This window comes from Orbicella franksi, chromosome 6, assembly GCF_964199315.1.
Source record: "Orbicella franksi chromosome 6, jaOrbFran1.1, whole genome shotgun sequence".
NCBI lineage: Eukaryota > Metazoa > Cnidaria > Anthozoa > Scleractinia > Merulinidae > Orbicella > Orbicella franksi.
Genome location: NC_138150.1, coordinates 20357732 through 20372457, shown reverse-complemented (window position 1 = coordinate 20372457; position 14726 = coordinate 20357732). Strand labels below are relative to the sequence as shown.

The following is a 14726-nucleotide window of genomic DNA, read 5'->3' as shown; positions in this document are numbered from 1 at the left end:
TGCAGAAAGTTGAAATGATGTCTTGTTCCTTCGACATTTTTTCTTTTTTCTCTTTTTTTTTTTTTTTTTTTTTTTTTTTTTTTTTTGCTGCTGGAAATTTATGTCCTCGTTGCCAAACTGAGATATTTCTTGTCGCGTATGCAGTGAACTTGCGAATGTAAGCGGCAGTACGATGTTCGTCTTTGTTTATTAAAAAAAAAAAATGTTTGAAAAATGGTATCAGCATTGACAATAAATACTACTTTATGTTTTTAGATTCGGGCTATTCGAAAACAACTCAGAGACAAGGGACTAGAAAATGTAACAGTGGAGACAATTCAGAACGTGCAAGGTGATTAAGAAATTTTAACTTTGCTTGAGCGAGCCCTATATTATCTTTTTTTTGGTTACGTTAGTGAGCTTTTCAGTAGTGATTTTACTTCAATCTCCATGTTCTCGATATATGTAAGTGTAGCGAAAAAAGAAATGGCTGTGAGAGCCCATTAGAGAAAAAGTAGTTTACGGTGTATGTGCTTTTTGTCGCAGGAAAAGAGTTTCGTGCATTATTTATCAGCACTGTCCGCACATCTCTAACCTGCCACAGTTTTGACAGACGTCAAAGTGAATCTCAGTCACTCTACTGGGAATTCTTGTCAGACCCCAAGCTCTTGAATACCGCAATAACTAGGGCGATGTCCTTGGTAGCAGTTGTTGGGGATCCCGTCTCGTTGTGTACTGCTGGTTACTGTAGGGGGAACTGGAGAGACTACATCAGAAGGTGCCACGAACACGGAGCTTTGCATGGAGCATCGTACGAAGAGATAAAAAAGAAAATAGACGCCCCTCTCGCCAAAATCGCTTTAAATCCAGAAGCAAACGAATTTGTTCCGCAATCAATGTACGTCAGCAGCAAAGAGCTCAAATCCTTGGAGTTGGCTTCTCAACGAGAAATATCCGATAGTCAAATCTCAAGCTCTGACGAGAAGGCTGACTTGGAAGTTGACAAATATGATAAGAGAGCAGCGTCTGAAATCCAAGACAAGCGTAACATCCCAACGGAAACGAACGGGTCAGGAATAGAACGAGGTGACGAAGAAGATGTGACGCAAGGAGAACCCATGGCGGAAGAAGAAGAGCAAGAGTACGAAGCAACTCAATTCTCATCAGATTCTCCAAAGAATGAGTTTAATTCTGTAAGATCTGAAATATCAGGAGATCAGCACCAAGTCGATCTTGCTTTTCAAGAGGACCCTCAAAGAAAAATTCAGTCCCAAGAAGAAGAAGATGACGTCGAGCAGAGTGCTTCAGACAGTTTTGAAGAATTCCTTCGGGAAAGTTTTGAAGACGAGACTGTTTTCCCGAGATGCTTTGATAACATAATCAAGGCATTCGTGGATAAGTGTAAAGCGACGAAGGAAAAAGAAGCCCAACTTAATGTATCACCAGAAAATGCGGCGGCGTTCCCCTCACTACACACAGCTGCAAAATTAAGCAACAAAAAGTCAAAAAATGGCAAACTTTCAGGCAAACAAGCTTCTCAAGAAAAGTCAAGTTCATTCCTCTATTCTTCAGAAGATTACGAAATCTGCCTGGTCAACGGTCGCGCGGTAGTGCGACTTGTAAATCTTGGATTTCACCAGACGCCCGCTGTCCAACACCAGAAGCTACTCACCGCATCCACAAGGCAGGAGGATTTTCTTGAAACACAGCTTTTGCAGCAATTGTTAGAAGAAAAGCCTAAGAAGTATGTCCCTTGCACACTTCGTCTTAACTCCGAGAGTACGCGTACGGCGTATGCGGAAGTTTCGGATACAAAGACTCCAGACATCAAAATCAGAGGAAGAGTCCGGGGAGCGTTCGACATGGATCACGTGGTTGTCGAAAAAACAGATTACCAGCCTTCTCCGTGTGATGGAGTTCCTCCGTACCAAGGAATAATTGCTGGTAAGTTCAATAGCTTACTCAATAGTTTCCTCATTTCAAAAGGAGCAACATAAAGTAAAGTTGGTAATCCTGAAAAATCATTTCCTTTCTTTCTTAGTGTCAAAATCAATCACTGTTTTTCCTTCTCTTCCTTCAGGTTTTGCTTCCTTACTACAAATTGTATACGTCCTTTATCGAGGTTTCATTTTGGTTAATTATTAACAAAAAACGCCCGACAAATAAGTGAAATTATTGTATTGTTTGTTCATCTAACAGCAAAGAAATCCTTTTGAAAAAACTCATAATAACTCACAAAATCTTGTCTATAGGTGTACTGCATCATATCATTAGGCCACACGAGCGTCACTACGTGTGCAAGATGGATTACGAAAACCCTCGAGTAATGATTCCAATCAACAAGTCCGTCTCCAAAATAGTGTATCTGACTGACAAGAAGTTGAAAGGCTTACCTCTTTTAAATATTTACAAGGAAATACATCTTGGAAATGAAACACCGTTCAAAGTCGATGAGTTTGACTTCACAGAAGCTCTAAGTGGAAAGTTTTTGTTTCTAGTCCAGTACCTACAGTGGAGGTCAGATTGCCCCTACCCTTTGGGAATCGTTATAAAGAAGCTACCTCAAGGGGATACTTTGTCTGGCAGCATGAGAATTTTATTCGCAGAACATGGAGTGAGAGACAGGTTTAGCAAGGAGAGTAAAGCAGAAGTTCAAACAAAGTTCCCACCAGAATGGTTAATACCAGCCGAGGAATATGGAATTCGCCAGAAAATTAATGGTGCGTTCACGATTGATCCCGACAACTCCAAGGATCTGGATGATGCACTTACAGTGGAACAGCTCCCAGATTCTGTAAACCGGGTCGGAGTTCATATTGCTGACGTGAGTTATTTTGTGGAACCAGGGACCCAGTTGGATAAAGACGCCATGTTCCGCTGCAGATCCTACTATCCAGGTCACGGCTACCGGAGCGTACCTATGCTGCCACGTGAACTCAGTGAAAATCACTGCAGCCTTCTTCCTGGTAAAGATCGGTTGTGCGTATCAGTGTTTCTTGACGTGTCAGAGAAAGGACTGCTTGTTGGCCAACCAGAAATAAGACGCACCATTGTCAGGTCTTCTTGTCAGCTCACTTACCCTGAAGCCCAAAAAGTTATCGATAGTCAAGATGCTTCACAGCTTCAGATACCACAGATTGTTAAAGGCAATATTCGAACCCTGAGTGCCCTTGCCCAAAGGAGAAGGAAGTTGAGACTGCGAGATGCTAGTTTTGATCATTGGTCAAACAGTGATGATGGTGAAAATTTTGAAGCCCATGAATTAGTGGAGGAAATGATGCTTCTTGCCAATGAGGAAATAGCCAAATTTCTCTCTAGTTCTCAGCAAATCCAACAGAGGACCCCATTACGAACCCAGCTGCCACCTAAAGATCACAAATTGGATGACTGGGTTAGACAACACGGACAGTTTATCAAGTATTCTTTGTTTCTGCGTGGCTTTTATTCAGAAGAAAACCTTAGGAAAATGGCAAATAAAGCGAGCGTTTCAGAAGCCTCAGAACGATTTAAAGTGCAAGAATCAGTCTGGTCCGAGCTCTGTAATGCTGTGGAGACCGGAGACCAAGCCATGCTACACAAATTGATTTGTAACGAGAGCAGTCATCCTCAGCTGGCCGTGACAAATTCACAGTTTCGGCGAATTCAGCCCAAGTCTCAGTACGTCTGCAAAAGTGATCAACCAGAGGAAAACATTGTGCACTTCTCTCTGGGGATGGGTTGTTATACGCAATTCACTTCACCCATACGACGTTACATAGATATCCAAGTACATCGACTCGTGTTGGATTTAATCCAACACCCGGGCTCCAACGCAAAGATATCTTCGAAGGACCAAATTGCTGAAGTTTGCCGCCGCTCCACTTTTGCTCAAGACAACTCCAAGAAGTTTGAAAAGGCAAGCAGTAAAGTACATCTGGCTGCAAAGCTAAAGGAGAAAAGCCACGAAACCACAGCAGTGATTTCCTTGATCGACACTGATAAAGAAATTACTTTAGAAATTCTGGACCGTGAATATAACCATCTCTCAACGCGACAAAGAAAGGTGAAGCTGAGCAATCTTAACCCGTTCGATGTCGAACTTGCTCCGGATGGCTTAGAGATTATTTGGAGGCTAAGATTATACATAGCTCCAGAAGGAAACATCATCGAGGAACCCAAGAAGGAAAGGGAGAAAATCGCATTGCTTTTATCTCAAGGAATGGTGAGGAATAGGAAAGTTCTGAACTTGCCAACAGATAATTGGCTGAAAATTCTGAAAGCATTTCAAGAGGGAGACTACGAAAAGCTTAAAACGATGATTAGACAAACTGAGAGAGTTCGTCAATTAGCTTCACGGGTACCTGAATCGATCCGGCCCGGCAAACCGCATAAGTCATCTGAAGACGAAAAAGCTGGCACAAATCTGGAACACTTCTACGAGAAAAAATTATCCCTCAGGAAGTTTGACATCGCAAACATTCAATTGACCGCACATATGACACATGGCGTTTTTCACCCCGAAATTCAGTTATTCAAGATCAACCCCAGTGTAAACATTTGCGTTGAGCATCGCAAGTATCCTAGGGAGTGTTTTGCAACGACAGCAAGATACCAAGCATCACGGAAGACGTACGCCAGTGTGGACAAGTACATTGAAGCCTGGGAACCCGTTCTTGCTATGGAAGCCGCTACCACGGCCGTCGAAGAAAGCGACGAGTTCACCATGCATCATTTGAAGATTAAGTGGAAAAAGGATATCAGTGGAAGCCTGGAAGGCTCTTTTAGCCTCCGAAACGAATACTGCTCAAGTCGTCAAATGCAATTTCATGCTGGAGATTTTGTTTGCGTACGTGTGGGGGAAGACAGTTACATGAAGAAAACGGGCTCAGAAAACAATTTTGCTTCCCTTGAAAAGACCAAAACAGAGGTTAGTAAGCCCTAGAATAACTGTACTTATTTATTTCCATTTCTGCAACAAGGAACTTTTTTGTGCGAAAAGAATCGATGAAGAAAGTGGCAATGGTAAATTTATTGGCAAAAGATGTAAGGTGGTCTCGAAGGGCCCAAGAAACTGCCGTTAGTTGCTCTATCAATGCTTACCCTTGGGCTCCCTGCTTGTTTGTTATAGAATGGATTACAATGAATTAAATTCGAGATCATGTTTTTTTCAGACACACTTGTCTTCCGTCGTGACCACTTGAAAATTAACCACGTTGGACAATCGACAGATTCCAACCTAACGTGATACGTTTTCATAAAACGTGTAGCAACGATCCTGCGCTATCACTTTATGTCCCATTCTGTATAACTAAAATATATTATAACATAGCTAGCAAGTCGCTCTATGATACTCAGTATACTTAAGAGCCATCAGGATCTAATAATGTGCCCTCATGGCGTTAGCAACGTTAACTTGAAGTTAACTTCATTTCGCCAGGGAAATTATTTCCATGGGTTATGTTACTGTATAAAACAGTTGATCCTTTCTGTAGCTGTATATCATCGAGTTCTGATGCATTTTGGAAATTTGAGGGCACTCAAGAAGAAATAGATGCTTTCAGCTGCGCTTCGAACAACTCCTACGCTTCTTTTGTGCTCTCTAATCTTTCCGCGTGTTTCGTAACTCGATTATGCCAGCTGAATCATGAACCAGTAGTTAAATGGGAAAAATTAAAGTCATTCTGTTGTTTAAAGGATGTTAGAGATGTTGGGAATCGGATGTTTCTCTCAATCAAGAGATGCATAAAAGTCGCCTACCTCGATAAAACATTTGTTGTGTTCTTATTTAAGGGAGAGACAAATCTTTTGAATGAAGACCAATTCAGCGTCACTAAATCGGCCTCTCTCTCGTCCATTGGAGGAAAACCCCGTCATGAATCCAGTTGTGCTTCAGAAAGTTTCTGGGTGGGGCACTGCATCATCAATCAGGACTACAGTAAAGAGCTGTCAGACAAAGTTACTTTGAAAGTTGTCACGATGGATCTTCATCAGTCAGCATCAGATTTTCCCGATGAGCTACTGAATGGAGCTGACCACCTGAGTACCTTAACTGTTATTCACCGTTCACTTCCCCACAGGTAAACAGATCAAATACTTTTTGAAAGGCAGCTCTTATATCCTCCTTCTTGCTTGCATGAGCTAGGCAGCTTCGAATTGACCATTTGATTAATTGTGCATTTGATAAATTGGAACAGCGCAAACTGAAAAAACTGTTCCGTTATATGATCTTATATTAGTATCATATTTTTTACTAATAAAGATCCGGAATTATGAATACCAGGTCCAGAAACAGTACTCTTCACTTAACACCAATAAACGCCCGTTATCCTTTTTTGTAGGCGGATGTTTGCAGTTTTGCGCTCTCTACCAAGTGCATCACAACTGGCTCATTCCATTTGTATGGGACATGAGCCAAACCAAGGTCAGCTGTACATAAATTTCGACCTCTCAGTAACTTTCTTGTTGTATTTATCGTTTTTGTTACCACTTGTCCTTTTAAACTATGAGTTCCTTGCTCTTATTGAACTGCATTTCTTTCCTGGAAAATCAGGGATGGCATATCGAAATTAATTAAAACACTTTTTTGCCATTGTCCTTTACTACATTTGCATAACACTAAAACCGGACTTGAATTATTTAGTAAATTTGTCGGATGCTTGCAACTTGTAAGTTTTGCATTAAGACATCCTTCCTTGGATCAAGTTTTAAGTTGTTCGCACCAACAAATAAATTTTCATTTAAGCTGTTGAATTCCAAATACCTGCAAATCAATAAAGTAAAAACTAAGCATTTTATCCTGCGCTTAACTTTAAGTTGTTGTTTTGCTTCGGCTTGAAAAGGCATGCACAAGTTCAAGGTTCAGCTAAGGCGTTTCCTTTACAAAAGGAGTTGTGAGGCCCATCACTTCATATATTTTCGTCCGATGAAAGTTACATCTCTGTTTGGGGTTGTGACATATAACTACTGACTAAGAAATTTTTATTTAATTATATGTTTTTTTTAGCGTGAACTCTGTCATAACCGAGTTGGATATTTACAATCTTTATTTAGTTCGTTGCTGCAGGAAGCAGAGGTGGTAGTAGGTGATCATTAGATTATAGATCTAAGTTTTAAAATATAGATGAAATTCTTAAAAGGAAAGAAACCTTGTTGCTAAAAAAAGGTTTAAAAAGTGGGTTTGAAATGGTGGGGTGTTAAATGTTTTGCTGAGGCCATTACTTATACAGACCGGCATCCAAATAACGGGAAATTTGAAACTTTTTCCGCAAAGCGTGGGAGATAAATTCATTACGGACATTGCGTAACGAGTGAGCTGCACAAAAAATGATCCTATTGCAGGTGGCTGACAACAGTGTCCAGCACTTCCTAGCAGTTATACTTTGAAGTATCAATGCTATATATCATCAGTATATCAAGAGATGCTAACATTGCAACATTTGAATAACACAAATGCCTAATCATTGGGTATTATATATTTAGTTAATAATGACATAAAAAGGATGAACCGGAGAAACTCGTTTACCAATGATTGGACATTTATATGATACCATCATTGTAGCATCCTCTGATAAATAATGGTAATTGAACTGAGTGGTGTGCAATTTGGTCTGAAATCATACGCGTAATTTCAAAATCGAACGAGCTCGCAGCGCGAGTTCGATTTGACATCACAAGTATGATTTTAGACCAAAATTGCACTCCACTCAGTTCAATTGCCACTTTATTAGATCCATTTTGAAATCGCACAATTTTATCGCCTTAAATTTTAGATTTGTGTGTACTGTTCCAGTAGCCGGTTTGTTGAAAATAGCGGAACCGGAAACGCCTTTACGTCTCATTTAGTATGCAAAACGACGTTATGTGACGACAACTCATTTGAGCATGGCAAAGAAACAAGCAGTTCTGAAGTCAGAACAAAAATAGTCTACTTCATGCTTAAAAGTTCAATTCTCGTCGCCTGAGTCAATGACGGAAGGCCTTCCTTTCTCCTGTGGTTGAGGCTGAGATTTTTCGTTGTCTTTGGAGAAGGAATTTGAAGGTGCATCCTGTGTAATTCTGCGATGGATTTCTACTCCCTCGAGTGCACGATCCCCAATGGATAGTACGTTTGTTTTTTTGTTTTTTTTCTTTTAAATACCATTTAATGGAATGAATTTAAGGGAGACCAGCCCGTTATCATCTCCGCTTCTTTTTGTGACCTCGGCGTAGGACTCAATACTCAGGACCTTGTCAAGTTCTTGCGGCGCCATTTGTTTCAAGATATTTTCGAGATGGCGGGACTGCACCAGCTTCGGAAGACGTTCGTTCATTCACTGTTTTGTGGAGCCGGGCGTATTTTGACTATGTTTATTCACAGCAACAGAGTTGAGCTCTTGTGTTGCTTCGTTCGAAACTACCGGAAACCTGGAAACATCTACCTTCTTGAGATGGCTCTGAATTTGTTGGTGTCTGGTTTTCATTTGTTTATGTTTTGCTGGACTTGGTATCATACGGATCTTGAGCAGATACCCTGAATTTGTTGGTGTCTGGTTTTCATTTGTTTATGTTTTGCTGGACTCGGTATCACACGGATCTTGAGCAGATGTTGAAGAAAAATCGCCAAAATATTCGTCAAAATGGACACTGAAAGTTAGAAACTACCATTAAAGTAGGTCTTCAGCCTGATGAAGCTCATAATCGTCATTCAGAAACTGTAACTAATTAAATTCGTCAATTGTTTTGGGAAAAAACAACGATAACAACAAAGTTTTGGCAGTAATAGTTGCAAAATTCTCCACACAATGGCTTTTTGCCTTTCATTTTCCTGAAATTTTATTGATTTATTTAAACTGACCTTAAAATCTGATTGGTTGTTTTGTTTTACTGTCCCATTCTCATTGGCTGAGAAAAAGATGCGATTTAGAGCAAAAAATAGTGCGATTCGTGAATAAATCGCACCACTGAGAGCTAATCAGATTGCAAAGATAACCAGTGATTTCAAAATGGATTTAATAAAGAGTGGTAGTATTGATCCATCGATGTATCACTGATGGTAAGAGCTAGAAACTGTTGTGAACCAGTTAAGAGTCAGACGAGTCGTCTCCCACACATAACAAAACTTGAATGCATTTAAGTGATCTACAATTAAGTGAAGATTCTTGATCACTTAAAGAATGGCCTCAAATGACACCTTCCCTAATCAGTGATTTAAACTCCAAAAAGCATTTTATCTTGCTTCTTTAGAAGACTTCGGGCCCCCACCGTCTTCGCACCTGTCAATTGTGAGGGAGCATCCCAACTGTGGGTTTAAGCCCTTAAATCAGTATCAGAAAGAAGCAGTGAAAGAGGCGCTTGGGAAGCCTTTCATTCTCGTTCAGGGTCCTCCAGGTAAGTATGAAGTTAACGCGCACCTCAAGCTCCTCTGTTTCGCTATTTATTTGAAAGCTTTATTTTGCCGCTTCATTATAATGATATATTCCAAACATTATGCTTTGCACAAATACCCTGGTCCGTATGTTTGATTGCTTGCTTTGAATATAACCGCCAATTCTTAAATTGAACAGGCTGGTTTGCTTTTTGTTTTTTGAAGAGGCAGTTCTGCAAATTCGACTGTCTATCTTGGAGCGGCATTTACCTTGTTTTATTGTTTTGACTGTTGTTTGTTTGTTTGTTTGTTTGTTTGTTTTTCTGTTTGTCGGTTGGTCAGTGGGTCCATCTCTATGTCGCTCTGTCGGTTGTTTGTTGTTTGTTTGGTTGTTTGGTTGTTTGGTTGTTTGTTTGAACTGATCAGTTACGCATTATTGTATCCAACTATTTTAAAAGATAATCAAAATCAACATATTTTAAAAGATAATCAGCACTAGGATAGTTAAGGAGCCAGCAACACCTTGGCATAGTTGAAATGACATGTTTTCGTTCATTGGAAGGTACTGGTAAGACTGTGACAGGTGTCCACATAGCCTACTGGTTTGTGAAACGACATATGCAGCAGCGACAGGACGGTTTCGATATCGTTCTGCCAGACAGTGACGACCAGCCTAAAGGACCTCCACAAGTAATTTACTGTGGACCCTCCAACAAGTCAGTGGACGTGGTAGCTAGTAAGTGTAACAGTCTTGATAACAATTAGATAATCCATTCCCGCCTATTTTGCTAGTAACTCAGAAATGATAAGGATAAGCACTGATACGCATTAATTCGCAGGGACTGTCCACATTATAGCAGCCAAAAACCGAGCCTTGGCTCACACAGCATAACAAGTTTGCTTGATCACAAAACTCGGACTGAGTTGTCTTGAAAATTTTTCACTAAACCTCATCTTCAACAGTGTGAATTCCCCTTCATGGTTTAATGAAGGAGTCAGAAACAGGCGCGGATCCATACCGGTTTTTCACCGTTTTACGGAAATCGGTCGGATATTTCTGAATTACCCCCCCCCCCCCAAAACAAAACAAAAAGGGGACTTAAGAAATGAGATAATCCAGAGCATTTCCCTAGGGAGAATGGCCCTGAACCCCTCTAGAAGGTACTCGTTGTTTCGCAAATCAGTCACCATTTATCCTAGATCCGTGCTTGCGAAAGAAGCAAGCAGTAAAATGTCCATTCTATGAATTAAATTAACCCATATATTTTATACCCAACTATACCGGATTTTTCAGTTGTTTATTGGTTCACAAGGAATGGTTTCGTCTACATTCAGAAACGATATACTTATATGGAATATGGTTTTCAAATTTTTTAATCTTGAACACAGTATGTTTCGTGATTCCGCGTTTGTCTTTTCTTTGCCTGAAAAATAGGGTATCAATTTTACACATTTTCCCATGGTCTCGTCAAGGTAAGCCAAAACAATAGCGTTTTGGTTTAGCGGTTTTTAAAAGCCCCATACCTTAAACCCTAGTTGCACTTTCAATACTCATTTCGGTTTTTTTTTGTTCTATTTCTTCCCCTAAAGAATACATGCTAAAAATTCCTGACCTGAAGATCATCCGTGTGTATGGCGACCGTAGAGAACAAGCGGAGTTTCCAATTCCCAACAAACGCCAACCACTAAGAAATTCAACGGACGATGACAGCCAAATTTCAAATGAGGATAATGAACTGAGAGCAGTATCACTTCATCATGTCATTCGAAGGGCTCCCTGTCCGTTTGCCACCGAGCTTGGAGAGTATGAGCGCAAATTTGATGAAGATAGGAAGAACGATCTCAGGACCAGTGACAAAGAAGTGGAAGAATACCGCGAAGTAAGAATCATATTCTTTCAAAGAGACGGTTTTGATTTCAATGCGTCGGAGCTCTAGAATAACAACCTTTCGTTTCAGTAGCAAAACTCAATGACTTTACGGCCGCCATGTTTGTATCCCTCCGAAGGGCAGAAACATGGCGTCTCCATAGCCTTTTCGAAAAACGTGCGAACGACAAACCGCACAGACCTATATCTTTTTGTCGTTGTTTACATACCAATGATCTATCATATCTCAGAGTCTTGACTTAATTTATTGAATAGTTCCGATTTCTATTTCTGATGGCGTGACAGTGAAAACCAGCAATATTTTTACGAGTCTTGCGTTGGACTGGTTATCGATTGATTTACTCGTTAACACTTAGTTAATTGGTAAGGCGGAGAATTAGGCTCATTAATCATTAGGACTCCAAATTATCTGGTGAAGAAAGTGGGCAAGTTAGTCTTCGCCCAATTTGTGAATATCTATTTCTGATTTTTTTTTCGTTTTTTATCATTTCGCTTTCACAAGCTCATCAGACAGGCCGAAAAATGGGTTCTTCAAGAGTCTGGAGTCCAGATCATCCTTTGCACATGCGCAGCATCGGGAAAACCCAGGTTAACCAGATCCTGTGGCAATATCCAGCAATGCATTGTGGATGAATGTGGCATGTGCATGGAACTTGAATCCCTCGTGCCAATTACATGTACAAACGCGCGACAAGTGGTTTTGATTGGTGACCATAAGCAGTTGCAGCCGATAATTCAGGACAACTTGGCAATGACACTTGGCTTGAGTGTGTCTATGTTTGAGAGGCTTTCTGAGCGAGCTAAGATGCTGGAGCTTCAGTACAGAATGGTAAGAGAAGAACGTACCGTTCAATACAGTCCATTAGAGAGACTGAAATATATATTATTTAGCAGCGTGAAGCGATATGAGTTACACTTTAAGATTTATCGTTTAGGATCAATAACATGAAAAATTATCTTTTGCTTTTCTCAGCAAGAAGAAATCTGCAAATTTCCCTCAAAATACTTTTATGAAGGAAAGTTAAAAACAGATCGTTCGGTGCCGACCTTAGATCCTCATTTGCAGTCATTTTGGCCTGCTTGGAGTTCAGGAAAAAATGTTCCAATGGCATTTTGCCATGTTGAGGGAGAAGAGGAAAGCAGTTCCATCAAGACGGCACATAGTAATGAACAGTCAAAAGCAAATGAGAAGGAAGTCAGGAAAGTGGTAAGCTTGATGCTATCCAAATATAACTTATGACTATAGTTATGGAGTGCTTATCGGCAAGAGATTATCCATCTTACCTTGATAATCTTGGCTTGTTATCGGTTAATCGGCATTTCAAGAACTAGCCTTTCTTAGGACATCTTAAAACAAATATAATCGAAATATCTAAAGGCAAGCCGATGATAACCCAAGCACACCACATGAGGCCATTGAATTTGTAGCTGGGGTGTTGGTTTAACAGGAAAGCCTAGTAAGATGTAAGAACCCTCAGGAAGTCTGCATTTAGATTATATGCTGAGCAAACATGCATCACACGGAGAAAAGTGAAAAATTGAATGAGATTAACCGATCATTTTTTAACTTATAACAGCCTAACTGTTGCGGTTTATTAAAGCAGTAGACCACTCTTTCTACAGGTTTAACGGCGCGATAAACCCACACGGGATGTTGGGCGAACACTCGAAAAGCTTGTAAATCATGAGCCCTTAGGCGAGTGATTTACAAGCTTTTCGAGTGTTCTCCCAACATAACCATCTTATCCATGCGATGGCTTTTGCATCTGTCGAACCCTCTCTGTAACATATCTTAAACTTTATCTTGCTACAAAGTGCGAAACTCAAAAAATTAAACTTGTAAACAAATTGTGGAGCATCTTTCCCGACGGCAGGAAACTCACTCATCACACGATCATGATAGTCGTCATCACTTGATCATTTTCTTTGAATCCGTGAATGAAACCAACTGAGCGTGTAACGGCCTGGAAAAAATCCATTTCAACAGACTTCTGGGATCAATAGTACACGAGATCATCTATACCCATTGTGAAGCTAGTATACCAAGAATACCTTTACGAGTATACCAATATTAATGAATAATACTAACTTATTCTTTGTCAGATGCATGTGGCGACATCCTTAGTCTACAAACACAACGTGGATGCGTCAAAAGTCGTGATCTTGTCACCGTACAGAGAACAGCGAAGCAAGATCAACGAGTCTTTAAAAAACGTCTATAGGTGTAAAGATATCCCAGTCACAACCATCGTAAAAAGCCAGGGTAAAATTAAATTCACTTGTTTATGGTTTCTTTGTATTTCGTTATAAGGGACTGGTCAAAAGGTATTGCGTGGTGGGGGAGCAGAAAGGGGTGCATCGTTCAATTTTCAGCTGCCCATGGGGGTGCGTCATTCTGTTTTTTAACAGGATTTGGCACGCAATTGACACAATCGACAACAGAGGTAACTCCTTCCAGTTCCAAAGCACTACAGACTTTTTCTAGATAAATCACTGTTCCACGCGTGGCGAGGCTGGAGGCCTAGTGTGAAAGATTTACGGTCAAGTTTTCTTAGAGTTTGCAGACATGACTTAAAGTTGCAAGAGTAAAGGGAAACAATGTTATTTTTAGATGATTTTGTTTTATTGTTAAGAAATAAATCTAAAACGTAAATATGATCACAATTTCATTCACAAAATGCGATTTTGTTGGATTATGCACCAAAAATGTCATGTTTTATAGAGGTGGGTCACCTGATTTTCAACCTTTACTTAGGGATGGGGTACTCAGTCACTCAGTTTTGTGCCAAATGGAAGGGGTGGGCCATGTGTTTTCTAACCACCTCATTTTCAAATGCTCCGACCCACCCCTCCCCCCGCCCCTGTACTTTTTGACCAGTCTCTAACATGAACTCTTAATTGCAATATCGCAGATATCCTAATTAATGCTTCCACTTGACTGGAAATTTAAAGTAGCACAGCATGCAGCAAATCACCTATTCAATGTATGTCGCGGTTTCCAATCTATATCAAAAATTTCCTCGTTTCACCTTTTTGTTGTTTATTGTTGTTTTGGTCGTTGCTGTTGTTCTAATTGCTTTTGTTGTTGCTATTTTTGTTGTTGTTGTAGCAGTTGTTATTGTTGTGGTTTCTGCAACGCTATCTCCTTTTCACATGATAGCGTTCTCGGTGGCGCGATTTGTGCAATTCACATACCTTTCAAAAATTCATTCTCAGGAAGTGAATGGGATTACGTCATCTTATCTTTGGTGCGCTCCCTGGGTAAGGACGAAATCGACCCTGAGCCTTCACTTTACTGGCTCCGGGAGCATTTGGGTTTCTTAACGGATGAACATCAAATGAATGTGGGGCTTACTCGAGCTCGAAAAGGACTCTGTATAATCGGTATGTAGGATCATAAGATGCTTTATTATTTGTAAATTTTTCTTTTTGATTTCCTTTCCTTTCCTTCGTTTTTCTCCTAATCAAAAGTGTACGCCAGAGTTGAGATAGCGTGCGAGTATCAGGGACACTTGCAAGCTATATTTGTCTGCTGTA

At 40.3% G+C, this 14726-nt stretch overlaps 1 protein-coding gene across 1 annotated transcript in view; it reads left to right on the top strand.

Annotated features, from left to right (window-relative positions):
• The window catches only part of LOC145490855 (3'-5' exoribonuclease HELZ2-like), a 40586-nt gene that overhangs the window by 22028 nt on the left and 3832 nt on the right, over window positions 1–14726 (top strand). The window contains exons 27-38 of the mRNA XM_081469960.1: window positions 256–331; window positions 526–1923; window positions 2232–4885; window positions 5749–6035; window positions 6297–6379; window positions 9181–9324; window positions 9864–10037; window positions 10892–11181; window positions 11692–12018; window positions 12163–12396; window positions 13293–13452; window positions 14406–14573. Of these exons, the coding sequence (XP_081326086.1) occupies window positions 256–331; window positions 526–1923; window positions 2232–4885; window positions 5749–6035; window positions 6297–6379; window positions 9181–9324; window positions 9864–10037; window positions 10892–11181; window positions 11692–12018; window positions 12163–12396; window positions 13293–13452; window positions 14406–14573 (5995 nt within the window). The remainder of the gene's footprint in view (window positions 1–255; window positions 332–525; window positions 1924–2231; window positions 4886–5748; window positions 6036–6296; window positions 6380–9180; window positions 9325–9863; window positions 10038–10891; window positions 11182–11691; window positions 12019–12162; window positions 12397–13292; window positions 13453–14405; window positions 14574–14726) is intronic.